Genomic DNA, 27,866 nt, shown 5'->3' on the forward strand with positions numbered 1-27,866 from the left:
CTGTTCAGTTGCAGCCTACAAGTGGGAACAGAAGTGGGACACAGGAATTTTCAAAAGCCTGTAACTTTTTGATGGATGCTAAAGTTCCTGAGCATTGAACTTTTCTATCCAGAACACTATGAGTGTGAGAAGAGCATGTGAGGGCAGAGTAAGGCCATTAAATAATTGACCAAAATAACTTTCCAAACTTGAGGAGTTCAGAGGCAGTTTAACAGAGGTACAGCAACACCTGTACAGGCACAAAGCAGATTATCATAGTAATGTGTAGTTTGGAAAGTCTTATTTTTGATCATAAAATTAATAATAAAAAAAACACAATTCTGTAAGCAGTATGAATGAATAAGAATGAATTTTCACTAGAGGGGGCAGAAGGAAAGGAGAAGAAAAAAAAACTTAAATGCTGAATCTGGTGCTTACTACCACATAGTAAGCAGTACAACAGCAGCAACAGAGATCACTCACTCGTCTACTCACATCAGTGTCCATATTCTTGCATCAGTTCATTCAGGGTGATGGAAATCAGGGAGGAAAATACAAACATCTAGATTGTAATTAGGAAAATACGTGTGATAACCAGGTGTGATAATGTTAATCAGTGATGGACTGATAAGTGAAGGAGAATATGAAACAAGTAGTCTACTGTAAGTAAACACCTGACAGATGTTTGGCAGAAGTCTGGTTCTTAAGGTTTTGGCGTGATGACAAACTGATGACATCTCTCTAGTTAATGTTTTAGTGCAGTATATTATTTTTGGCATCGCTTAAGAGGAAATTCCAATACAAAGAGAGTTACTAAAACAATAACATTTCTACTCCCTTTTCCTGGCACAGTTTTTGATATCATTTTTAATGACTTGATGAGACTGTTCTGAAATAAAGATGCCACTGTTTTTATACAGCTGTGTTGTGCAGGGTCTGTCTTGTCTGTCTTGTTCATGCCTATCCAGTGGTGATTTGATATATAAGAATAAATCATGCAGAGGTCCCACTACATATGGGATTTTTAGTCTAAAATCATCACTTGAGGTATATAGTCCACTCGTGAGGTGGATCTAGAGTTTCAGTCTTTAATAATTTTGTTTATTAATTTGATTCCATCAATAAATGAGTTGGAGTTGCTCTGAAAACAATAAGAAGTAAACTCTAAAAAGTTGCAACTCGACACTAAGATGTCCATAACATTTGTTGCATTCAGTGTAGTTCTTATTTCAATAAGTCTTACTGTACATAACAGTGCTAATTATATTTTTTGTACACACAAAGCCTAGTTGGAAACTTTCATCTTCTTCAAACATGCATTAATTCTTATGGTCACTTGGGGGCAGTGCAACAAGTTGAAAAACAAAACATTAATATAGTTTTATTAGTTTCTAAAGCTGTTAATGTAAGCGAACAGCAGACACATGGAGCTGTGTTTATGGCTACCTGACAAATCTACATCCAATATTCATTATACTTTTTACAATGAGATATAAAATAGGAGACTGTGGGGAACAGATGAGGCAAAAATGACCAAAATCATAACAGAACACAAGAATCAAAAAAACTCAAGATTTATTTGTAAAGCACTTTTCAAAAAATGCCCTGTAAACAAATTAGAGGGACTAAACAATAAACAACAAAGTTTCCTAAAAAATAAATAAATAAACTTTCTACAATCCTATTCAGGTTAGTTTCCCATCAGCTTCGTGCGATGGCTGGAGTGTTAGAAAGGTTCTACCTCTAAAACATACACATTAACCCCTCCTGCATCCTGTCTCCATGGTAACAGCCGTACACCTCTATTGAGGGACTGTCTTTACGGAAACAATGCTGCCATGTACTGTACTTTTGGTCCGCTGCAGGAGGAGGTTCGACGTTAATAATATAGCACTAACTTTTTTTGTAACTGTCACATATTGTGATCTGAAAATGTGCTCCTTCTGTACTTCAACAACCCACCCACCCCAAAAAAGAAAAACAAATGAAAAACAAATCCCCTCTTTCCTATTTCCTCTCCAACATTTCTCTCCATCCACTGAAGAATGTGGTTGTCTTGCTGCTTGTTCACCCCTCCCACCTCCTCCACATTAAGGATCCCTAAACACACACGCACACATCAAACTGTAACAGAGAATGTAACAGAACATCTATGTGTTGAACAGTGAAACGTTTACATGTAAATGTCACAACTGCTTGTTAGTTCAGAGGAAGTTATGGTTCATCTCTGTGTCCAAGAGGATAACATAAGAAACTGACTGAACCCCCAATGTGGGAACCCCCTCCCACCTCAACAACCACACACACACATACACACAAACAAACATTCATTCAAATATCCACAGACACACACACATCCAAAAATCTAAAGAAAAAAAAAAAGAAGAGCATCATGTTTCTTTCTATCAGTCTGCTCTAACCTGACATGGTGTGTGTTACAGTTACATGGCTTTATTACAGTATGTGATCTGAAACATTGTCTCTTGAATACTCTGTGTGATGGAGTGTTGATAGTGCTCTGGGAGCTGGGCTCAGTACACTGAGGTATTGATCCCTAACAGTGAGATCAGTGACCCAACAGTCAACAGCAGGAGAAAAAAAGGTCAATTTTGACCCACTTTTCATAATACAACTTGTCCAAACAGGTATATGCACCTCTGTAAATATGATTACATGATGATTTAAAAATCCAATGCAAATTCAAGAGCAATTAAACTCCAATACCCCGAAATCCTGTGAGGTGACATCAGTAGGCTGCTCATAGTATGCTCATGTTTAACACCACGGCCAGTCTGTAAGGCAAGTGCGCTGTGAGCAAAAACATAACTTAACGGAAAACTTTAACTAAGCTCCAAGGGATTCAGAGTTTAAACATTTTCAGTAGAACAAGACAAGTGAGCAGTGAGCTTAAATGGGTCCTCCAGTGATTCAGAAACACACCCCTACACGAAGTTGGGTTGGCTGAGTAGTACTCCATGTCAAGAAAACAGAATTTCATGTTAGGGGAGTGCAATGTATTGACTAACACAAGATTTTTTACTAAAAGTACTACAGAATTGTAATGACTGCAGGACCAAATGTTTCCAAGGAAAAGCTTCATGAATATCTGAGAACACTAATCTTGCTAAGCAACAATTTCAACTTCTACTTGAAAGCAAAACTTGGGTCCAGGAGATTAAAAGTGGATGCTTTCAGGATTTTAAAAAAGCTCCTTGTTGCTTGTCTTAGACTTAAGAGAGCACTCTTTACAGCTGTTTGCAGGTGAATGCCATCACAAGCAACAACCACTGTCATTGCCAACAGTTCATCATTTGCCACACATGCCACAGCTAGCTTTTCCCGAGAATGAGGAAAGAGGAACTTATTCACAAAAATAACAGTAAAATAAAAACTATTCTTTCAAATGCATTGTAAAAAAAACAACAACAATGCATTCCAGCCTACAGGGATAGTTAGTGACTAAAAACAGTCCATACTAAACATAACAACCCAAATATGTCAGTAACATAAGAAGCAAAAGAAAATTAGTTGAAGACCACAAAGACACAGAAGCTTAAAACACCTGCATGTGTCTGTTCTCATTAGGTCCTTATCAGAACCCTGCAGACAGGGTGTGTGTGAGAAAGAGAGATAAAGAGAGGGAGAGACTGGGATGAAAGGGCCAACAGAGGTCAAGCTTCATCAGCTGTGATGTCAGAGCCCAGAAATCCTTGTTGGTGCAATCTGATTGGCCACTGACTGAACTTTTAACACTGCTGAGGCACCACCTCCATCATCTTCTGACAGAAGGCTGTGGTCGAAACTGCAGAACACACACAAGTGACATTTATCCACGATGTCTGGTGAAATTACTGTTCCAGCGACTCAAAAATGTCAAGAAATTAATGTTATACTCACAGATTCCATTCAGCAGCCACTTGGGTTTGGTCTTCCACCACACGCCCAAGAAGTAGACAGGCACTCCGGTACCGATGATGCCAAAGCCGATGGCACACTCCTCTGGAGTTTTCCAGAAGGAGACGATGATGAGGAAGAGGCAGGCCAGCACAAAACTCACTGGCAGCAGAATATTCACCTGCAGGCAGAAGACACAAGGGTCTTCAAAGAAAATCTAAAAGATTGATAATGGACTTCCACAGCTCCCCTCACTTAAAAGAACAGTTCAACATTTTGGAAAATAAACTTTATCACGTTCTTGCCAAAGGTTAAATGAGAGGACAGATAACACTGACTATTTCTTGGCTAAGGACAGTGACGTCCTGACACATAACCCTCCATAAAATCACAAAGAGGGTGTTGTTTTTAAAGTTGCAGCTGTCCATCATATCAACTGTACATTTATTTCCCTCTCTAAATAAATTAGCATCATTACTGAAATGAATGTCCTAATGTTCTGTCTTCTTCTCCTTTGGAGCACAGTTTTATTTTCCATGGAGCACCACAGAGAGTCCTATAGGCTGACCCAAGCCTCTTTAAAAAAAACTATTTAAGGATGTAAATAAGTATGTAATTCATGTTTAACGTTTCACATTGTCATTTGATAAATATTATTTTAAGAATATTTATTACAACTGCTTTAAGCACTGTGTCCATTTACTTTTGTGCACTATGTGGCATGGATTTATTAAAAGCCCCTTTCTGAAATCCTGGCGATGTCCCCACACACAAAGCCAGGCCCTAAAGTTAAAGAAAACAAAAACTAATTTTCCCCAGTTTGGTGTGGAAGAACTTGACTGGCCTGCACAAAGCACTGACCACAACCCCATTCAGCATCTTTAAGATGACCTGGAACTGGCCAACTAAGAGACGGACTTTATTTGCCAAAATTAGTAGCCAACCTCACTAATTCTCTAGTGCCTGAATGGGAGCAAATCCCTGCAGCCAGATTAAGCATTCTGGTGGAAACTCTTCCCAGAAGAGTGAAGGCTGTTATTGCAGCAAATTCATTTCAGTGGTTGAGATGTTCAGCGATCACTTATGCAATGTTCAGGTATCCACATACTTTTGGCCATGTAGACTGGATGAATACTGAAGGTGTCATTAAACCACCAGGTTACTGATGTTCAGTATCTCATAACTAAAAAACATTAATTAGTAAACTTAATGATGGTACAATTCTCTGGCAACTTTGCTCTAAATCTGTTGAACAGCAGGAATGTGACAGACAAAGAAAGCAGAAAGAAATAGAGAGGGAGAGTAAAAAGAATGAGATAGAGGTCAGCAGTGAGACAGTGCCACTACTGTCCCACCGCTCTCTCACACAGACAGACAGACAGACAGACAGACAGACACACACACACACACACCACACACACACACACACACACACACACACACATGACTGGGCTAAGAGATCTATATTCCTCTTTTACTCCACTGCCCTGACAGACTCTGCCTCTTGTCTAATACACTAGGCCACGCCAGCGGGTGGAGGAGTAAAATCAGGGCTGCCATTCAGCTCAAATAAGGGATGAACACACAGCATTACGCACAAAAAACTCACACCCTCTCATGCCAACAAAGTGCAACAGTGGCACAATGGTCCTCTGTGTGTTCAGGAGTCCAGGCAGGCAGCAAGTGGTCTAGTCAGAAGACACTACGCTTTTCCTCTTGTGCACACACTACTACCAGCAGGTCTCAACACCAGCTGACAAGCATACAGCTTCTCTTCTGTCTTTTAATCTGCGATCAGTCTCTATTCATCTGAGCTCTACTGAATGGATCTTTGTTGTTTGCATGAGACAAAGACGAAACATTTCCTGCTGCCAAAGCTAACTTGTGTGGGAGTCAGTGGTAACAAAGACCAAGTGAAACTTTAACGTCTGCTCGTCTCTGTCCATGTCCTTCCATGATCAATTTTTATATTGGTTGACATCGGTTTGAACTGATACTCTGCTGAAAATTCTGGGCATTTTTCAGCCTCTTGTATTCTGATTGACTGGCTGGATTATGTTTCTCTAACCTTGATGGGTCGCTCCAACTCGGGCTTCTTATAACGGAGCCACATCATCCCAACAATTGCCATGGCGATGCAGAGCCAGTTGAAGAAACTGAAGAAGTTTATGACGGAGAAGATGTTGTTGGAGAAGGCATAGAGCAGTGTCATCACACACTGGAAACAGTGAGAGAGAGGCAGTTAGTTGTGCAATGAAAGGAAACAACCAGTTATATTTCTGATCAAGCCATGGCTATATAAACACACCCCAAATTTAAACTGTGATGACTTATTTGTCATCAACAATATCAGGTATGTCAGGTAACACTGTCTCCATCTTTGATTCTGTGTGTGGCATTGCTTTCCTTGTTCTGCCAAGGTGCTCTTAGTTTACAATAGTAACAACACACCAAGTTTTTAAAGTAGCCATTTATGTGTTTAGACTCGAAAGAGATTTATTCTATTCTATTCTATTCTATAATACAACTTCCTGTGGTATTGTGTACAGTAGTTATAAGATAAGAATACATACAGTGAATATAAGTGAGGGCAGTGGGGTCAGCAGAGTGGGGTGGATCATTGACAGGAGACTAGGCAGGTGACCCTCCCGGGAACCCACAAAGAATAACCTGAGTGGGAAGGAAAGACATGGGTGAGTGCCAACAGATATATCATTCTAATTAATGCGTTAACACACATGAGAAGGTCTAAAACTTGGTAAGATAGCCAACAAGTATTTCTAAGTATGTTTCTCATATGCTGTGTTTGTATGTACATATTACCTGGAAGATGTGAACAGAGAGCCGTTGACTGAACCAAAGCAGGACAGACCAACGAACACTGGGATGATCCATGCCATTGGACCCAAGTGATAGTTACCAAAATCCTGCAGGACACCACATATGCAGGTTGAATTAAGTTCAGTTTATTAACATATTACTTTATTAAAACAATTTATTTTTAATTATTCTTTTCTCAAAACAATCTGCAAATCATTCCTCTTTTTGTTGATGTTCAGTAAAGTGGATGGTGTAGTAAGTTACAATAGCTTCTTTCATTTTGGCTGGCTCTCCATTCCCTCAGGTCTGCACATTAAAGTTTGCTGTGGGTCAGTGACCTTCACTTCAGTTGAGTCAATAAAAACTCATTCAGATTTACTTTGCTCCTCAACGAATCCCAGTTGTAGTAATTGCACTGAATTTAATAGATATTTTGTACGTTTTCTCTGCTGCTGCACAAAGAGTGGGTGGTGGTGATGGTCGAGCTTCAGCCATCATTACATTTACATTGCATTACAAGAGGTCAGCATACACCCTCTGAGCAGTGCTATTTCTTCAGGGCAGTCTGGACACTACAGTGCGCCACTATTGGAAAGAGCTAGCTGGGCTGGGGCTAGCTGGTTAGCATACAAACTTGAGTAGCTGAGGAGAGATTATAGAACTAGGAGCCTATTGCCATTGTTTTCCACTGCCGGAGACAATTCTTGGTGAGTAAGGGAATGAAGTTGCTGATTTACTCACCAGTTTCTTGTAGACTGGTAAGTAAACAGCTGTTAATGCTAACACTGGCATACACAATGTAGCGATTGCAAAACATCTGAATAGCTTATTTAAATGCTGATATGACCGAACTCTCAGTGTTATGGAATAATATACACATAGTATGTCCAGAGGGAAGCCAAAGAGCTACCATTTAGGCAATTGATCAGTGATGTACCAAAACACATTTAGGATTTTTGGGGTGTGTTTTCAACTCAAAAAGTGAGTAAATAATACTAAATATTTTTTATACAAAGAAAACAGCTGAAGCACTCACCACAGCCACAGCCTTTGAGAAGAGCATCTGATCTGGGGAGAGTGTGGTGAAATATGCCAGGTTGGTCAGGACATATACTGCTGTCACAATGGGCAGAGAGATGATGATGGCTCGGGGAAGGTTCCTGAGGAATAGAGTTTGAGTTATAACGCTGATTACAACTATTCATTATCAGTCACTGCTCTAAAAAGTCTACTTCTGTTTGAAGTACTGATGCAAGTCAGTCATTAATACTCACTTGTAGGGCTCTATCATTTCCTCAGTAACAAAATTCAAGTAGTTCCTGGAAGCAGAAGGAGCAGATCAAACACAGTTCAGTTACATAGTAAAGCAGATGTATATTGTACAACTGTTGTGTATTTGTCTAACTGTAAAAATATGTCACTGATTATACCACAAAAAAACAAGGCAGACTGTACATTATCAGTGACGTGCAGTATCACTGTGCATTTCTCAAACCCATCATTAAAATCTGTGAGAGTGGAAGTTTGGAGAGGAAGGTGAGAGCTCCTTTTCAACTTGAGATTTCTTCTCTATTTAGACCGAGAAAGCAATTCTCAAATGTTTAAAGTGAAAAGAAAAGACATTACTGATCCCCAGAGAGTAAATTCACAAGTTAATTGCAATCCATTTCATCACCCAGCAAATAGGAAGTAGGTGGAATATCATCCATGTTTACATATGTTTATTTCCATCCTTCCACCATGAGGGGTCACTAAGAAGTTACAGAATGAGGCAAGTCAGCAGATTAACATTTTCATTTGCCTGAGTCTAAATGGGAAATTGGATATTGAATGGGCAGCACAGTGGCATGCAACCTGATCACACAAGTCGTTTGGTGTGTTAACTCACCAACCACCGTAGGCAAACAGACCGCTGTACAGCGCCAGGCCAATGTTTCCGAACTCATATTTGGACCCCGTGAAGGAATTCTCTGGAAGAAGTCCCTCTGTGTCACCTGGAGACGACAAGGAGAGAAAGGGAGAAAGACTTGGTTTTAAGACAAAAAACGCTCAAATCCCTCTGTCTGCATTAATGCTCAGGAGGCAAATTTATGTGCCACTGTGGGGATCCTGCGATGTGGAACAACAAATGAAACAATGAACTGTATTTACCCAACACATGCTAACATACCCCAAAAGGCCTTTGGGGTTGGGGAATAGTCAGCTTAAATCTGTCTCGGTATGTGGATCAGTGAAGGACTTCAGAATTTAATGGAGTTAAGACAGACTCGGACAGTCAATAAGTGACCCAGACTGTGGCATGACTCTGAAAGTGCTGCAAAAAAAGAGTGACAGACAGAGAAAAATCAGTGGTATATTGCCTTGCTCAAGGGTAGGGCACTGGTGGTTGAACGTGGGGGGGGGCTCATTTTGAGGATTTACATCGTTTGCTCACAGCCCCTCGTCTGACCCTCCAGGTTTCTGCTGATTTGTGCCACATTCCTGATAGACCTACTCCCCACAACATGCACACACATTCTCAGACACAGCGACGGTTGCTAAACCAACAGCCCTAGGCAGTGTTGGTACTGGGAGGGTTAGCCCTAAGCCACTATGCAGTGTGGGAAATGCGTGATTACTGCCCTGTCTGTCTTGTCTGACCAGCTCACGTTATGCTCTACCCAATCAGAGAGACAGACGTGTGACAACAGAGTCCTGAGAACCCGCTGCCCCACCTGGACAGCACTGCTCTACATACCAGCCTGACAGGGGATCTATGCTGGGGGTCTCTAGGTCTTGGTGGAACTGTTTCAAAGCATACAACTATACCAGAGGTTCCTTAGAGTTGTTTCAACATGTTCATCCCAGTAGTAGAAGTTAACTAAGTAACTTCAGTATTTTCCATTTTACTCCTCCACTACATTTCACTTTACTGTACTCCCCTACATTTTTGACAGCTGTAGTTGCTGGCCAACAGTATCTACAGTAGTTAAAAATGATTTTTATCTTGGCATCTGTAATGATAATCTGATAGACTAACATAATATGGTTAATATCTTTGATAGGGGTCATTTTGCTGCAGAATAAGTTGTTACTGTTGCTATTTTTTACTTTCTGTGATTTAAAATTGTGAATTGACTTACTTACTTGTAACATAGTATTTCTACAGTATGGTATTGCTATGTAACAGTAACAAGTAAAGTAAAAAGAATCTGAAAACTTCTTCTACCACTGCTCATGCCAGCACCCAAAAGTTTCCATCAGGTGGGTTAAAACAAATGAGCTTTTCCAATGTTTAAAAAAATATATTATTTAAGATAATATTTTTTAAATGATGAAAAGGTATTTTATAAGACTATTGTGGGTTGTCAGGTGTCAGCCAATGGCAATGTTTTTACAAAGTGCAATTGTTTACTCTTAACCTATCAACAAGTAAAAAGGTTTACAAGGCAAAATATTATTCTAAATACCAGTGGCGGGCAGTGCATTTCACACCTGGGCCTTCACTGGTGTCCTACCTGAATTAACCCACCTCTTAAAACCATCATTATAATGTCACAGTTATAGAAACCATCAGCAATATACAGAAACACAGTATAACAGAACTTTGCATCACAGACAGGCATGTCATGTAATCAGAATAAACGGCATAACTAAAGCAATGCTATACAATCCCAATTAACACAATTCTTTAGGCCTCCAAACACTGCAGCCACAGCTGTGCCACACACATCATCTCCAGCAGAAGCATCAATGTTAACTAATAATAAAATGACAAAGACGTAAACAATAAAATATAGGTAAAATCCATTTTATTCACTGAAACTGCTGATTATTTGTAGACAAATCAAAATAACTAAAAATATAAATAAATAAATAAACTGCTTCTGTCAAGAGGACATTCTCAGCCCTAAAGTGAATTAAAACTTGAGAAATACAACTGAGCAGACCCGACTTTCAGCATTAGCCTCCATAGATAGAAAAGGAACTGAGAAGCACAGATAACCTCTACAACAGAGTCATTGAACTCTTCATCCTCCTTCAGCCATTGTGAATAGAAAAAACAGCTATTAAATCTATACTAATGTGTTTTAGCTTGCACTAGTAGCTATAGATGCGGCTTGCTAGCCCTTACCAGTACGCTCTCTGACCATCCAATCAAATGACATGAAAATGTTGCATTAGCGAAGGCCTGCTAGATGGCCCAGGCCTCGCTAACTTGAAATTTGAATGTTTAAAGGATCCACGAGGCAACGGTTTCATTGCCATTTATTTTAAACAATCTGGGGCCTGCGCTGTTGACTTTGAAGGCCCCAAGGCAGATTTCTGTTAACTTTACAACACAGGGCTGAAATCTGATTGGATAGAAGCTCCAACATAAACAGACTGTGATGGAAGCAGTGCAACCAAGAGAAAAGCTGTGAGATGAAGAGCATAGACTGTGAGGAACAACTTAATACATAAAGTATTAATGGGAAATGGGAAAAACATATATAAAAATATGATTCAGTGTTTAGGCCTGCTGGCCCTGACAGCCCACCACTGCTAAATACAAGACATATGTAGTACAACATTACAACCGACACAGTATTAATGTCCAACTGCTAAATTATAAATAAATAAATTCCATATAGGCTGATATTCACTTATTGTAGATACAGCATATTGAGAACAAGAAATTACAGGAGCCAATATGTTTGCAGTCATTTAGAACAATGTCACAAGTATTGTTTGTCCACCAGACAGCACTGTTAATTTCTCAACTGCAAATTGCCCCACTCAGTGCAACATATCCTGGTCACAATTCCTACATGATCAATTTTATTATTATTATTATTATTTTATTAATTTATTATTATTACTGGCATCACCTTACATTTTATTGGAACCCGTGTTATGCTATGTTCTTCTCTCGTTAGACCTGCTCTATATGAAAAGTGCCTTGAGATGACTGTTGTTGTGATATGGCGCTATATAAATAAAACTGAATTGAATTGAATTGAATTTTTAAAGGATCCTCATTCAAACGTTTTTTTGTTTGTTTGTTTTATGTGATCTGTGTATTGAATAAATATACATTGGCCTATATTGTTATCTGCTTTTTTTAACTCTCAAACATCTATAGGAGTACTGATCCTCTTGCAACCAAATTCATTGTGAGGTTTCTGCGTCAACCATAATGATTTATTTCATTCAAACAAAATATACCTTACTATATGAGTATATATACTGTACTGTATATACATCTGTATAATGAAGGCGTTTTTTTGTTGTTGTTTTGTTAAACCAGCTGAGGCCACACATACACAATGAACTCATGTGACCATCATACTCCCCAGGTCTTGCCCATCTTTACACAAAGATACACACAACTACTGCTCAGGAGCACCTGCCTACAAACCCTCGGGCCACCTCACATCTTCTGTGAGGCTTGAACCCAGTGTAACAGCTGATGGGTTCCTAACCTTTACAGCTATTCATGGTGGTAGAGTCTGAATCATCACAGAGTCCTGCTCTTATCTTTCCTTCTTCAACCCTGCTCAGCCTTTATTTTATGAGATAAGTACTATTCTAAAAAGAGACAAACACAAAAATAATAAGCTTTCATCCTTTTCTCCTGCTGTGTTTCACTTTTTCATTCAGCATTTTACAGCTTCATTCCTTCCTCTGTTACTCCTCCATTACCTTCCACCGCACTAGTCAAGAAACACTCCAAGCTGTAATCAGCCAGTCACATGATACCAGTGCCAGGCAGTGAAAGTGAGATACACACAAACTCACACACACACAGGATGAAATATGTATGCACACTGCAGAACACACACACTCAAGGTACACGCATACCACTAAAGACTGAATGAAAGACAGCCAGAGTTCCTACCTGTGGTTACTGGGTTGAAATTAGGCCTGCTTTAATAATAGGAACTAAAAGGATTTAGGCATTTTTGCATTAAAAAGTACAATGACTATTTACTAACTCTTCCTTGGTTTGATACAATACCCTCCTATTCAAATCATATACCTTTTTTTACATGTATTTTTATTGTTTTAAAGAAAGTGCAATATACAATATAGTATTACATTCTCTGAAGTCACTGTACTTATAACCTCCATCCCACCTACAACAAACCCTCTTGCCAAGAAAAGGGGGGGTGATAAATGCCTTTTCTATTAGGCATTAGAAAGTCACCATTCCCTTGGACTCCAAATACGGCTATTATGAGACTAGGTTGTCAATCTAAATCAAAGGCTTCATTTAGGATCCCAAACACTGACGTCCAGAACTGTCTTAGTTTAGAGCACGACCAAATCATGTGAGATAGGTCTGCCCAGTCCAGCCTACAGCGGTCACACATATCACTTGTATTACAGTATATTTTGGCTATTTTAACCATACTATAGTGCATACGGTGAAGAACTTTAAACTGAGTCTAGTTCAGTCGTGCACAAGTTGATGTTCCAGTCACCCAGCTCAAAGCTCTGTCCCATACAGCATCTGCATCATCAGCATTTTGTTTTGATGCCATCTGTAGATACATTATTGAATGACATAATTAAACTGTATATTTTAGAAATTTGACCTCTCAAGGTTAGCGGGTCTGCAATATATCTTGTAAATGTGAAGATTCAGACAATCGAGGAAAAGATGGGATGTGCATCAGAATGAAATGACGACTCTGAAGATATATGAAAAAACTAGATTTAGGAATTTTGAATTTATTTGCCAATTCAGTAAAGCTGTGAAAAACCTTATTTATGAGAAAATCTTTGCACGTGGTAAGGCCCAAGAGTTCCCACTGTTTGAAAGTATCATCCAGACTGGACTAAGTATGGAAAGATCGGGGGGGTGTAGATTAGCTTAGTTTAGCACTTGTAAAGAACAAATGTAAAAAAACAATGCATGGTTTTAGAGTAAGACACCTGTTGTAACTACTGTATTTCTGTTGTGTACAAATTGAGCTCACAAGACACACTGTGTTAAATAGCAAGTTGGTGGATGTATTGCTTTGGACAGAGAAATATGTGTATTTCCCAAAATGTTGAATTATTCTTCTAAATAATGTCTAAAAACTTAAAATGTTCCCCTTGGATTTCCTGTAATGTTTTTATTTTTTGTGAATTCCACAATGACAATTACTCAAACATGCTTTATGTGCTCAGTCCCCACATAAAATTTTAGGCTATTTAAGCACATAATTGGCAGTGACTGAGTTTACATTTAAATTAAAGAGACAGAAGACCAGGTAATTCAAGGGGATTAAATGGATTAGGCCTGTCTGTTAAAACTGAGATGAATGGAGTTTTTCCCAGTGGAAGAAAGGGGGTAGAAAAAACAGTGTTGGCTAAGTAGTATATTGACAATGCCTGAGTTGGTTGAGTTGGACCCCTCCCACTGCACAAACACACACCTTTTATACATGAACACCTCAGAGAGAGCTGTGCTGGTGTGTGACTCAAGATGTCAACCATTGACATTTACATGAGCTCAGAAAATCTTGGTGTGTAACTGTAAATGTGTGGGTTGTTTTTTGTATTAAATAAACTGTTTGATAGAGAATAAGATGCTAAAAGATGGAATATGACAAGATGAAATAAAGTAAATCAATGTGAGTTTAGGCTGCTCAGAGATCAGTCTCTGTGAGTGTTTTACTTGCAAAGTGTGTAGGCAGGTGTCAGAGCTAATCAGATTACACTGGTCTCTAATCTGAGACACCAGCACACTGACCTTATGAACACAAAGCTCCATGAGCACGCAAAAATACACACACACACACACACACCCACAAGGTGAATACAGTAGGTAAAACACCAGCTCTGAGCATGGGTAGTGTGTCAAATATGTACTAGTTTAAGATGGGTCAGGATGAACAGAGTGTTGGTGTTGTCAGTTTGGTTTATCTTTATACATCACCATAACATCTAGGCAGCTAGTGTACATCTCTACTAGGGATGTGCATGAATAACCGATGATGATGATGATGCATATTTTTAACAATCGACTAATTTTTATTTGACTAACTTTTATTTGTGCGGAGGAGGGAGGAGATTTATGTTTTACTTACATAGAGATTAATGTTCATGTTTCTGTTTCTGCCCAAGTGCGCATCTTCTCTGTGTGTGGTGCAAGCAAAACACTAGAACAGACGTCGGCAATAAGAAGAGAAGCGGGCTATTAAACGGGCTGTTGCTAATGTTAGCTCAGGCTGTTTTGAGATGCTCAGCTTGTTTTTAGGTTAGGACTCTTTCAGTGTTCACGTTTCATGGTAGAAACACTGAATGAAGCAGTTTCATATAAAAAAAAATCAATGTTTCTCCACACCAAGGACACGGGAATTTGAGAGGGGCTGTTTGTGACAGCAAACGACAGGAGCAAATAACTGCTTTGGTGACTTAAATGCTTTCAGATGATATGTTTCCTTTTAGTGTTGTCGGAGAAGTGGAGCTGTCAAAGTACAACAAGGCAGCTAGAGCTCTAAAAAAGAACTTAACGGAAGCCAACAAAGTAGCAATAACAACCGCTGCATGATCAGCTCTCACATCAGTTTTATGTCACTGTGCCGTTACATGGACGGTGACCGGAACATTTCCGGTTCTGTGCTCCAGACTCACAGCAACAGATGAGACACACTGCTAAAGACAACACCGCTAGTCTGAGGTGCGTTGTTGATGAGTGAGGCTTGGGAGGTAAAGTTAGTGCATCTGTACACTACACTGCTAAAAACATGACTCAACACAACAACATATTATTTTGGTTTGGGTGGAGGGCAAGTCTTAACGATGACGTCACAACTAATCGATTAATCGACGTAAATTGGCTTGATTAATCAACTTCAAAAGTAATCAAAATGCCCATCCCTAATCTCTACATAATTATACAAATCACATACTAAGCTGTACATTATTCAGAGGATTCTTTCTATGACAGTGATATTAAATTTCAGATCATTTCTATTAATGGCCATGACTCAATTAGACTGAAAATCGAGCGCTGAACATAACCCAGTGAACAAATTCCCCAACTTTCCCAGTCCAGAAAACACCTCTCCACATGATTTTTTTAAATCAGAAATTCAATGACCAGGAAACACACTGCATTTTATTTTTCTTCCTCTGTTTTTAATTTTCTTTTTGATCAGATGGCAGGTTAAACAATGAATGTGTACTCTAACATAGACCTATAAATCACTGACTTACCACACTAACTAGCAAACAGCAGCCAGAGACGATGGCAGCACCCAGAGGGGTTGCAGTGGAAACAGCTTGTCAGGTGAGTTTGTTGATGTAATCCACACACCCAGTCTTTGTCTAAATCTACATAATCTAAGGCGTCTCAGATAAACAGTTATTAGAAGCTTTGTCTTTCTTTAATGAAAAAGACTAGTGTTAAACATTTAAGAAGGGCATTAGACTCGATACAAAGTCAGAGACTGACTTGTAAAATAGCACTTAGGAAAGGACTAGAATTACAAATGAGCAGAATTACACTTCATGTTCCAGCTATATACCTAAACAGGTATTAGACAGGCTGCTTGCAGTCAACTCGTATGTGGATTAACATCAGTTCAAGAATGAAAGCTGGAAGGATATATTGGCAGGTTGCCATAAGGGAATAAGTAGTCAACTGTGGAAAGAGTTTGACTGGAAGGTAAAGATCAGATTTTTTTAATACTCCCTTTATTATCTCTTCATAGGTGAAAAACCCTAACGTGGCACTATGTTGGCAAAAATGCTGAAGTTTTGGCGACACCACACACATCCTCTGGGACTGTCCAGTACTGCAACGATTCTGGGATGATATTAAAAAGGAAATCGATACTATTTTGGGGATAGATGTTACTCTGGAACCAATGTTGTTTTGTTGGGAGTCATACCCAAAGATATATATAATACAGACCAATGATATGCACTGAGGATTCTCTTACTAGTAGCAAAAAAATGATTACTGTGAACTGGTAAAACCACCAACTATAGGTCAATGGATCCAGAGACTGAAAAATGTATATATGATGGAGTGAATGACGGCTAGTCTGCAGCTCACAATGGACACTTTCATGCAAAGATGGACTTGTATTTCAAGGTACCTGGGTGTACAATAGATGGGACGATGTGATGGAGTGCTGGTGGAGGCTCTTCTTTGGAAAATCTTGCTCAGCTACCATCTATAGATATTTGCTCTTCTACCTGTCATTGTCAGTGCTTTCACTATTGTTAATATCATAACTATGTACATTTTTGTCTGCTAGTATGCGCTATATTATTACTTATCTTGTTTTAATATATTATTTTCATGCATTAATATACCTCTTTACCTTAATCTAATTATACATATGTGTATACATGTGTTATAACGTATGTGTATACAAGAATGTGTAGGATGATGTATTGATGTATGTGTGTCTTATTACTTATTTTTATTTCATTAATTTATTTATTTTATCCATTTCTACTCTTATTATTTATTCTTATTTTAATTCCCCCCCTCCTTCTCTCCCCTTTTAATTTATATATTCATTTTATTATTTATTTACTCTTATTGAACTCTACTGTACAGTCTTATCACTCATTTTCAAAATCATATGTCAGGAAATGTTTTATAAAATGTTTTAAAATGTTTAAATAAAAAGTTCCAAAAAAAAGAATGAAAGCTAGGAGCACTTGCTGCTTCTGCTAAAGAATGAAGAAGAGGACCAGTTAGAGCTTATGCTTGTTATTTACTTAAGATCAATGGAATCCAATTGATCCACTGGACTAGAGGGAGGACAGAAAAAACAACAGGACACTGATGCTGGTGCAGATTTGGAACAATGCTGCAGATTTCAGAGACATAAAAAAAGAATAAAAAGAAGCACAGTGGGTAACTCTATCTCTACAGCCACTAATATGCTGCATATTGGCCAGTGAGGCTGAGTATTAGTCAAATATATCTAAACCTGTCCAGTACTAATGTCTACATTTTTTATATCATTACCTCCACATGCCCATCTGCCCACCCACTGGCTTTAACAGGCCTTTTTGTCTAACATCTTGGTAATTGTGTGTCCCCTTCCTAAAAGTTACCTGCCTCTTTTATCTGTTTGCCAGTCTGAGGTCTGCTCTGGCAGGGAAACAAACTTTTTGTTTTAAAGCTGATCCAAACTCCTGATAAACAACTACAACTGACTTACTTGTCTGAAACTCTGAAAGGAGAGGGCCTGCTGAAATGCCCTGAGCACACTCAATCTTTACAGAAACATCAGCCTGCCTTTATCAATGTCAATTCCAGTGATATTTATTTCAGTGTTTATTTACTGGGATAATGCTACATATGTTACAAAACTAGTCTGGTTTCTCACTTTCCTACCCACCTACTCTCACATCAGATACACTGACAACCTGCTCCCTCCACTCCATCTCTTTCTGCTCAGAACAATTCCAGTCCTGTTTGCCCACCAGTCAGCTGATCTCAGATCTGTGATCTATGACCTCCACAAAAACAGACAGTCTGTCATTTCACCCACAATATGAAGTTGGATTTGGACTGCTGTTGATTCAGAAATGTCATGTGCCAGTGGCTGTGCGTATAACATCTCTTAGGCATGTCATGTTGGAGAAACAGCTCCCCTAAAATGGTTCTAGGTTGGTTCTGTTGTAATGATAGAAACTTGATATAAAGAGGATACCTTCACATTTAATACAGCAGCAGCAAGGTAAATGTTGGGCTTACAGTCATGTATTTTAATCAAATTTTAGAAGTTTTCAGGAAATTGCTTTGAGTTCCGATAGATACCATCAAGTCTATATGTTTGGTGTTGCAGTTTGAGTTAAACTGAGACTGTCAAAAAAAAAAGAAAAAAAAACATCAACATTTCAAAGCTGAATTTCACCAGGGTCAATGTTGAATGTGAGGTCAAAGGGTAAGGAGTCATGGGTGAGTTCAGGCTCCAGACAGACAGACAAACATGTTACTGGTGTGGTCAGCTGTTCTCCACAACCACCTCTCAGTCTAAACTCCAGTGTTATACTACAAATTACTTTGCAACTGGGTAAGATCTGACAGAACGGAGCCTGCAGTCAGCTTACTGTTACTAATCCATAACACTGTTTACTTTGTGATTACATTCAATATAAAAATGTGGTCTGTGTCTCACAATGACTGATTCACATTCAGCACACATGCTTGTTGGCTTCCTTTCTAGTGGGTTTCCCCTCTATTTTTTTCACCATCAGAGCACAGATTTACTTTGAAAAAATGCTAATCCAAGTGTACCCCTGATTTCCTGTTGCCTCTGTGTCTCATTGAGGAGTACAGCAGTCGACAGGTTCCCCGCAGACAGGAAGAGAAGTAGCCATAGGAGCACAGCAGGGCTTGGCAGCAAACACACAGAGACAGCAGGTGGAGCATAAGCCTACAGTAACCTGGTAGAGGTTTTTTAAATCATTGGAAGGGAAGCAGAAATGTATTATGCCACTCTCAATATTCAGGACTGCAAACCATAGTAGTCTAATTTCTATGGCATTAAATCAATGAACCCCGATGTCTTAGTTAAGACAGTCTTCCTCTAAGGGTCAGGGGTTTGATTCCCTAGGCATACTTCCTGTTTGTATTAAGACGAAGAAGATGTTAAATAATATACCTTCTCTAGGAAAATTTCAGTGGTCTGATCATTCACAGAAAATGGGACATGAGTTCTGCTTGTTCTGCTCAAATGTCTTGTAGCTAATGAGTACATTTCCTAATGAAAGTAGCTGAGTTCTGCTGAAACGTTATTGTCTGCTTTCTCTGTGCCGTCCTCTCATTTCTAGCTACACAACATCCTGTGACCTTAATGAGGGTTCGGCTGGACTCCAGGAAGCTACCAGCTACTCTACCTCCACAGATTCACTGCTCACATGGAACAAATACAACAGGCTATGTTGAGATTAACTTTGGTCAGAATGATCTCAATGCCAAAATTTGATTAGATATGGTCCAGAAAACTGTGCAAAACAAATTGGAATAACTTCAAATTAAAAAATATGCCTCCACATAATCTCCTGATTATTTTAATTAAAGGACTGTTTTCTTTCATAGACTTTGGAGAAATTGTATTTTGTATATGTGAGCAGTATTGTCATTAGCACAGGAACAAACACAAACCAAAAAAAAATGAATGGACAGAACTTCCTACATATCAACAGAAAGATATTCTGTATGTGAGAAAATGTAATAATCTAATTTGAGGATTCCCCATCAGTGAGTGTGGTTGATGAGTACACATCAACAGGGAAGATTACAAAATGGAACAAAGCTGCTTCAGTCACATTAACCACTTCCTGTTTCAAGGCACGTGGCACAAACTGTGCCTTTACAGATAGTATACTTCCTGCATTAAGTACGGAGCCTGGGTGTGTACTGTACATACATGGGAGCTCTGTAAACAACTGCACGTTTGTTGTAAGTTTTCTTGGATGTATTTTAAGCCAGCTGTTGCTTTACTGGCATCTGTACCCATGTCTGTATTCTATAGTACTGTATGTTATACATACATACATATATACATACACATGTGCGTGTGTGTGTGTGTGTGTGTAGTTGTGCTTGTGCAGAATACCTTGGCCAATCTTGACAAAGCCAATAATGATGATGAGTCCGAGTGCTAGAAGCTTGGCTGCAGCAAAGAAGTCCTGCACTTTGGTGGCTGCCTTCACACTGTAGCAGTTCACAAAGGTCAACAAAACTGCAGAGAAAAACAGGGAAAACATAAAGAATAAAAACAGGGTATGGGAGAGAGACTTTTAGTGATGGCCTCCTTATTAAACACCTCTGCCCTGTTTTCTACCCTTCAACCACATGAAAGATGACATGAAGTGTGAATACTGCAGCATTCACACTAACAATCCTCTCCACCATATCCCCCTGTCTACTACCCACGCATGTGCAATAGCAGTACACTGCCCCTTCCACAATACAGAGAAACACACACACTCAGCATTGTTAAAGCAGCCCCTAACCCTGGACCCCATTAAAAGTGATTAACTAAAGTAACAGGTCCCTTCAAAGCTCCTAAATCAGGTCAGGGCCACAACAGAAGGACGAGACGGAGCACAATTGGGCTCTGTATGAAAGAGACCAAGACAAAGAAAGAGAGGGTGAGAGAAAGAGAAGGAGAGAGAGACAGAGAGAGAGAGAGAGACATAGAGGCCAAATACAGTAGAGGGCTGAACAGAGCCTGGCATCCAAACTCACACAGACATGCACACACACAACTGGCTAATACTTGGGGATATTCATATATGTGTGCACATGTAACTTGGGCATGTGTGCAAGTGAACACATACAGAGAAACACTGATCTCAATTACATAAATTCCCAATCAAAAGGGGTCAAATGAAACAATGGCTCACAGCAAAATAGACCTATGGAGATAGATGTAAGCATGGGTGCGCTGTGTGTGTGTGTGTGTGTGTGTGTGGTGTGTGTGTGTGTGTGTGTGTGTGTGTGTGTGTGTGTGTGTGTGTGTAGATTTGGCTCTCAGCCCCACAGTGACCCTAACCATTCCACTGCTTACACCACAGGCATGCACACTAAAGCGAGCAATCCTCATAAAATACACACACACACACACACACACACAGATAGGCCTTGTCATGTGGTCTCGGTCAGGATTTAGCCTTAAGTCAATCTGAAGATTAGGTTGGGGTTACTACCTGGCACCGTGTACACACACACACAAATACACACACACACATTAATATAATTCATACATAATGTCATCATGTAATCATGTATTCAAATAGAGATGGACTGTGAGGTGAGATGGGGAAGAGGAGGTAGTCTATGTTGGATCAAAGACAACAACCAAAGACTGGTGCTCGCAGACCAAAGCACCTAATAATCCAGACTGAAGTTTGTTAAGACACCATACAAAACAGTCAATGAGTGAGTGTGTGTGTGAAACACACTAAGGCTTTAAAAAGTATATTAAATATTTTGAGCTAATGATGAACTGTGAAGCCAACATTAACGGAACGGCATTACAATTGAGCTTTAACTGACTGCTTTGAGTGAAATATACATATTTCACACACTGCTGATTTATCCATCAGATTTACTTAAATTCTCATACATTTTGGCATGATAATATCGAACACATTTTTTCGATTTTAGATATAACTCATTGAAGCAATGTGACAATTTAGTAGCCTGTAACATGTGGTCCCAGATAATGGAAACTCCAGTGCTCATATTAAAACACAAATAATTAATGGATTATTATAGCTTTCTTAATTGAATAAGATTTCACCTTTTGAAGTCAACATATAAACACATTTCACTTCATAATGTACTGGGTCTTTCTGCCTTGTTAAATCCAGAAAATGTGTGCAAATATTAATATCTTTACGTCTCGATATTTCATGTCGTTGTTTCTCAGTTAAATTAATAAGTCAATTTAAACAAAGAAATAAAAAATAATAATATTATATGAAAATTAAAATATAAGTAAATGAATATACAATAAATTGTTTTTACACACACGCATCCTTCATCTTCACCGGAGCTGATGTAATAAGGCAGCGTCTTTCACTACTGCCTCTGAGGCTGCGCGCGTGGATGGCACTTGAATATCGAGTACATCTCACTGGCATTGCACGTGGTCCACACGGTATGGCACAGAGGCTAGTTATGACATCTGTATGAAGGTGAGCTGAGTGGTCTCATCTGTCTATGTGTCACTCGAGCCACACAGGTGTGTTCATTTTGACAGACTAACACAAATACAAACAGGAAGTGAAATCCACCCCCATGTTAAACTGGTACAACTCAACACAACAACAACACATCAACGCCTAAAGTTGCATCATCCCGAGCAGCACGGCTCGGCTCGGATACTCACGGATACAGAGGCAGGCCACTAGCTTGGCCCCAGTCTCCGGCACCGGGCACACGGGGAACAGGGGCTTGAGGACGTAGGTAGCAAAAACGTAGGCGACGATGTACTGTGAGGACGGCCGGATGATGAGCAACTCGATCCACAGTTTGAGGAAAGCTGGCAGGGAGCCGTACACCTCCAGGATGTAGGCATAATCCCCGCCGGACTTAGTGATGGTGGTCCCCAGTTCCGCGTAGCAGAGGGCTCCTACCGTGGAGAAGACCCCGCACACCGCCCACACTATCAGGGACAGACCCACCGAGCCGGCCTCCCTCATCACGCCGGTCGGTGTGACGAATATGCCCGAACCTATAATGGTGCCCACGATGATGGCGACGCCGTTCACCAAGGTGATGGTCCTCTTCAGGACGACTCCGTCCTCCCCTCCCTCTCTTCCCACGGCGTTGCTGGGGTCCTTGGCGTCGCTTCCCTGGCTGGAGTCCCCTTTCTGCCCGTCACTGGCAGGGGACAGCATCCTCTGCGTGACTTGCGTGTCCCCCTCCAAGGAATTTGAGTTTCTCTTTTTCAACACAGACATCGTTGACTGAGTTTCCTATTTCTTCTTTCTAAGTCGGGGCAAAGCTTCCCGCTTTGCCAACTGTCCCTGTCGCCGGTCTGTTCTTCCTCTCTCGGTCGGGCACTGCGTGTAGTCTGATGCCGCCCGGGATCAGCCTCGAGGAATCCGCGGTGCGTCTGTTGGAGTGAGTCAGAGCGGGGTGCTTTCTGCTATCACCACTCAGTCAGCGTACAAAGAAACCAGAAATTGGCATGACTACTTTCCTCCGTCAAGGCCAGCCCCCGCTTTAGTTCGGCGTCTCCTCACTAATACCCGTGTCACTTTTGTCCTTTCCCGCCCTCTAGCGGCAGAGAGCGGTACTACTCCACTACGGTGGATCCCGACATCCCACATCTCCCTTGATTTAGAGGCACCACATAACCATAGGTGTGGCGTGAGATTCCAAGCCTCAAGAGTGGATTCCGGTGGAAAAGCCTGTTTCCACCTGGACCTAACCTTATCCCCAACCCTAACCAGGCTTGTGTCATGATTCTTAACCTAAACCAGCCTTACCTCTGTCTCTGCCTACTCACAAATTTTGGAATCTACTGTTTGAGACCTCAGGCTGGTATTCTCTACATGACATCACCACTGCAAAAGGAAATACCAGAAATATAGCACAGGAGCAAGAAGCACTCAACAAGATCAGTCAATTTTGTTCAACCAACCACCCAAACCTGCTGGGCTGGTTTAATGATGTTGTAATCTCAGTGACAGACTGCAGTGAGTCTACACCTCCAGGAATGGGGATCCAGAACATCTTGTATCAACAAGACATAAGATACAAATCTGGCTCATCCTCTTCAAAGTATGGCATAGCCCAGTTTTCTTAGACTGGAGTTTAGAAACATGTGACTGAGTGAAAATAGGAGTGTCACCCACTGATTTAAGGAACGTGAAGTTTTTATGAGCAGCAGCCACTTTGCATCTCTTGTGGTTATGCAGATGCTGAAAGTGAAATATCAGCCTGTTATTATGGTAATTCCAGTTATTATTTTTTAGCAGGGAATTTAGTTCCCATTACTCTAACCCCAGTCTTGATGGGGTAAGTATGTTTTGCAAGTGGCTGCAGTTGGGCAAAATTTAAGATTTGGTTATGTTGTATTCAAATGGCCTGTCATTTGTGCATTTAAGATTAAGGGAGCAAATCTGGCTAGTATAGCAAAAACATTTGGTGTGCTTATGTATTCAAAGCTGTGACCTAAACAAAGCACCACGTTTGACTTTGATCATTTATTTCATACTGGTCCGCTGAACTTGTTCAAATTTCCTCCAATCTCATACAAAGGACTCCTGCTGTTGCTTTCAATTGGTTAACATGATGGATTTAAATTTGGTTCTATTGTTTGTTCCCATCATGATCTCTCTTATTCATCAGACAGATCTTGTAACACAGTGTGTTTGTAATTCGTACAGTTCCCAAAACAATTCTATGATGGCTCCTAAGGACAAAACACACACAAGGGTAAAAGCAGTAAGGAAAATCCATACACCTGTGTTACCTATACTATTCATGGTCACGAGTTCCCAAGCATATTTCTGCATTCACTGGGTGAGAGTATACACTCTGGACAGGTTGCCAAGACAGAATAATATGCCTAATGACAACTTAGAGTAACCAGTTCACCCAGTCTGTTTGTCTTTTAACAAGGGGGGAGGAAATAAAGACAAAAAGCAAAATCCACACAGAAACGCCTCTCAGATTAAACAAAACAAAAAACAAAAACAGGACCTTGTTGCAGTGAGGTGATGTATTCAGCCACATTAAGGCAATTTATACCAAATACAGAATTCTATGAATATAAAACACATTCAAGAGTAAAAGTTTCAACAGAAGCGGTAGGTGGAAATCCACAGTAAATCCAATGATTCTGCAAATATTGAAACACAAATAATGAAAATGTGCAGCAAGAATAGAAACATGGCGAGAGTCTAATTTTATATATATAATTTATACATGTACATATATATATTTTTAATGTATGCGATTCCTGTATTTTCCCCTAACTGTTATCTTGTATGGGTTTTGTCTTCAGGGGCCCCTGAAACCATCTCCCTGTTGTATCATTTACCTTTAACCACGACCAGGAATCAATGTTGTGTAACAGACCTTTCATCACACGTAGAAATAACGTCTATATTTTCTTATATTTCCAATCCATATTTTTTGAGCAGTTAACTGTAAGACACTCTTGTTCTCATGGGTGTCAGGGTTGACGTCCTGTAAAAACGGTATTGTTAGGTATTAATGGACAATGAAAAACTGTTCTTTATCAAATACAATGAAGTACTGATAGTAGGTCAGTAGTACTGTCTAGAATCTCGGGTGATCATGTATGAGAAGGAAATGCTATTTAAAGAAGCAGTTAACAGTAGGGTTTGTTTACAACAGCCAGATTCAATGCTGCTTAATCAACTGCCCTAAATTTTTGAATAGACAACAGAGAAGGAGGCTTTGGAGAAAGGAGCAGAGTACAGAGCAAGGTCTTGAGTGTATAACTGCCTACCTCAAGTGTCAGACTATAAAGTTTGACTCAAGGAGCTGGTGGATCAGACTTGGTGGTGTTGTAAAGGTAGTCATGTGGGACACTGAAGTCAGTGTCACAGATGAGTTTTAAAGAGTGCACTAGGAGTACATCCAGACACACATCAGAACACACATTGGCTGCAATCTGACACTAACTGCAGCTGGCTGTCTTACTCTGAGCCAGTATCACAAACTCACCAACAGTCACACACATACTAAACAACAGCTAACAACAGCTAACAACAGCTAACCAGAGGCCATAATATGGTTAAAACTGAAATAACTGTTATGTCATGCCTGTCTTAGAGCTTAGGTGATTTTGTATAAGCAAGAAGAGTCTGACCACTCTGTAGAAGCCCCCTGCAGACAAACACACAATTCTGAGCTGTGTTTATAATACTTCTGATAGAAAGAAGCATATCCAATGGCACACATGCAGTCATAGACAAACAATTTCCTGTGCTCAGACAAGGCGGACATAGTCAACCAAATCCACCCTAAAGGTACGTCCTGATATTGTTTCTGTCTTTCTTCACAAAGCCCAAAGAATGTAAGACCTTTGTCTCAGGTCAATCCACAAGAGACATAAATATGCCTTAATCCATGTATATCGTTCCCAGCCTATCTAAGTGTGTGTGTCTGTCTTTGTGAACCTGCACAGTGGCTCCTGAGAGACATGGGAACACATAAAGGAACATTTTTTAGTCACTGTGGGAGGCTGATATCCTGTTTCCTGATCACGGAATGGTTGTTCACATCTCCAGTTATTTCAGTGATTCAAATTAACATATGTGAATGATGAGGTAAAAATGAAATGGCAAGTCAGACTAATTATCCTTATCACAATAAATGTACAATTATTTATTTATGTTTGAATTCTTTGTATTGCACTATGTTGACTTAATTTAGCACTGACCACACATTACATCCATAAAGGAACATTTCTAACATTATTCCAGCTGATCATCTGATCACCCACTGTAATGAAATTAAAGAATCTTTTGCCTGGAGCAGAGTTATAGAGTGAGTGAGTGGGAATGCTCCACTGATGGGAAAACTTTCATAAACAAAGTAACACTGTGGTGTGGGTGTGGGAGAGGCCCCGCCAAGGCAACTGTAGTAACATTCACTTTGCGTCCAGCTTCTCTCCCAGGAACTCTGCATGTAGGTTGACTATAGAAATGATCAAATATACAAACACATAAACAACCCTCAGCTGCAATGATTCAAGTGTTGAGTACTACATATTATTCTTGCTCATGTTTCTGGAAAGCCTGAGAGATGCATAGATAAAAACAATGGCAGTTCGTCCTTGTGAAAAACCCACAGACAATAATTACTCAGCCCTAAAGTCTCCCCTCACTTCTACAGGAGCATATTAATACCTTTGTCACTTATTGTTTAGTTTTTGCAACCCACATAGTACTGTTAAGTCTTTGCATTTGTTTTTAGAAGCAGTAGGCAGCTGTTTTCAGTGAAACACTCTGAAAAGCCCAATGTATTTTACCTGCCCAAATTACAAACAGTTAGCATCTAGCTAGTGGCTGGAAAGATGTTTTGCTCAGGCATTGGTGTAGTCGCATCAAAAGTGACTGTGTCTCATTTCATAGCACAGTCATACAGGCTGCACTGTTGCAACTCACCCCTGATGAATTGGTAAAAACTTACACAAAAATGTAATCTCACCATTTCACTAATCTACAAAGAAGTAATGCATCAATAAAAGCAGCAAAGATAAGATCAATCAGCTTTACAAATAATTTATGACAACACTTGTTGATTCTAAGATTTAACCAAACTCTCCAAACATGACTTTGTTGGAACTAAACATAAAACTTTAATTTCTTCAATTACTAGTCTTGCCAGGTCATTTGTAGATTGTATCCTTTTAAAAGTTTTGAGGAATCAATTGTGTTCTTATGTTCTATCTCATCAGAGGTGAGTTGCAACAGTGCAGCCTGTATGACTGAAATGAGACACAGTCACTTTTGATCCACAACAAACAGGTATAGACTGCATTCCGATTAAAACAGGAATCACATGGATGGAAGTGCTTTGTCTGAAATATTTGAAGCACCAAACAAACATGTCGGAGAGACTGAGGAACACACAGACGAGTAATAGACGAGGAAGATAATGAGGAAGAGCAGCTGGCTTGGAGTTCAGAGGGAGAAGGGCCTCTCATTGTATGTTCCTGTTTATATCTGTCTGTACAGAGAAC

General features: G+C 39.8%; 1 protein-coding gene and 1 long non-coding RNA gene across 2 annotated transcripts in view; one reads left to right on the forward strand and one right to left on the reverse strand.

Moving 5' to 3' along the window:
• Positions 1–21,825, forward strand: part of LOC108901850 (uncharacterized) — a 75,509-nt gene extending 53,684 nt beyond the window's left edge. Inside the window, exon 4 of the long non-coding RNA XR_007814003.1 lies at positions 21,816–21,825. This is a non-coding gene — a long non-coding RNA (uncharacterized LOC108901850). The remainder of the gene's footprint in view (positions 1–21,815) is intronic.
• slc7a5 (solute carrier family 7 member 5) lies at positions 1,538–26,483 on the reverse strand. Its single transcript, XM_018704089.2, has 10 exons — positions 22,527–26,483; positions 20,244–20,369; positions 8,582–8,687; positions 7,968–8,012; positions 7,730–7,853; positions 6,697–6,800; positions 6,447–6,543; positions 5,942–6,091; positions 3,877–4,054; positions 1,538–3,781 (listed from the first exon to the last, which is right to left on the reverse strand). The coding sequence occupies exons 1-10, from the start codon at positions 23,098–23,100 to the stop codon at positions 3,726–3,728; spliced, it is 1,560 nt and encodes a 519-aa protein (XP_018559605.1). The 5' UTR covers positions 23,101–26,483; the 3' UTR covers positions 1,538–3,725.
• Between the last annotated feature and the right edge of the window lie 1,383 nt (positions 26,484–27,866).

Source organism: Lates calcarifer, linkage group LG10 (genome assembly GCF_001640805.2).
Source record: "Lates calcarifer isolate ASB-BC8 linkage group LG10, TLL_Latcal_v3, whole genome shotgun sequence".
Lineage (NCBI taxonomy): Eukaryota > Metazoa > Chordata > Actinopteri > Centropomidae > Lates > Lates calcarifer.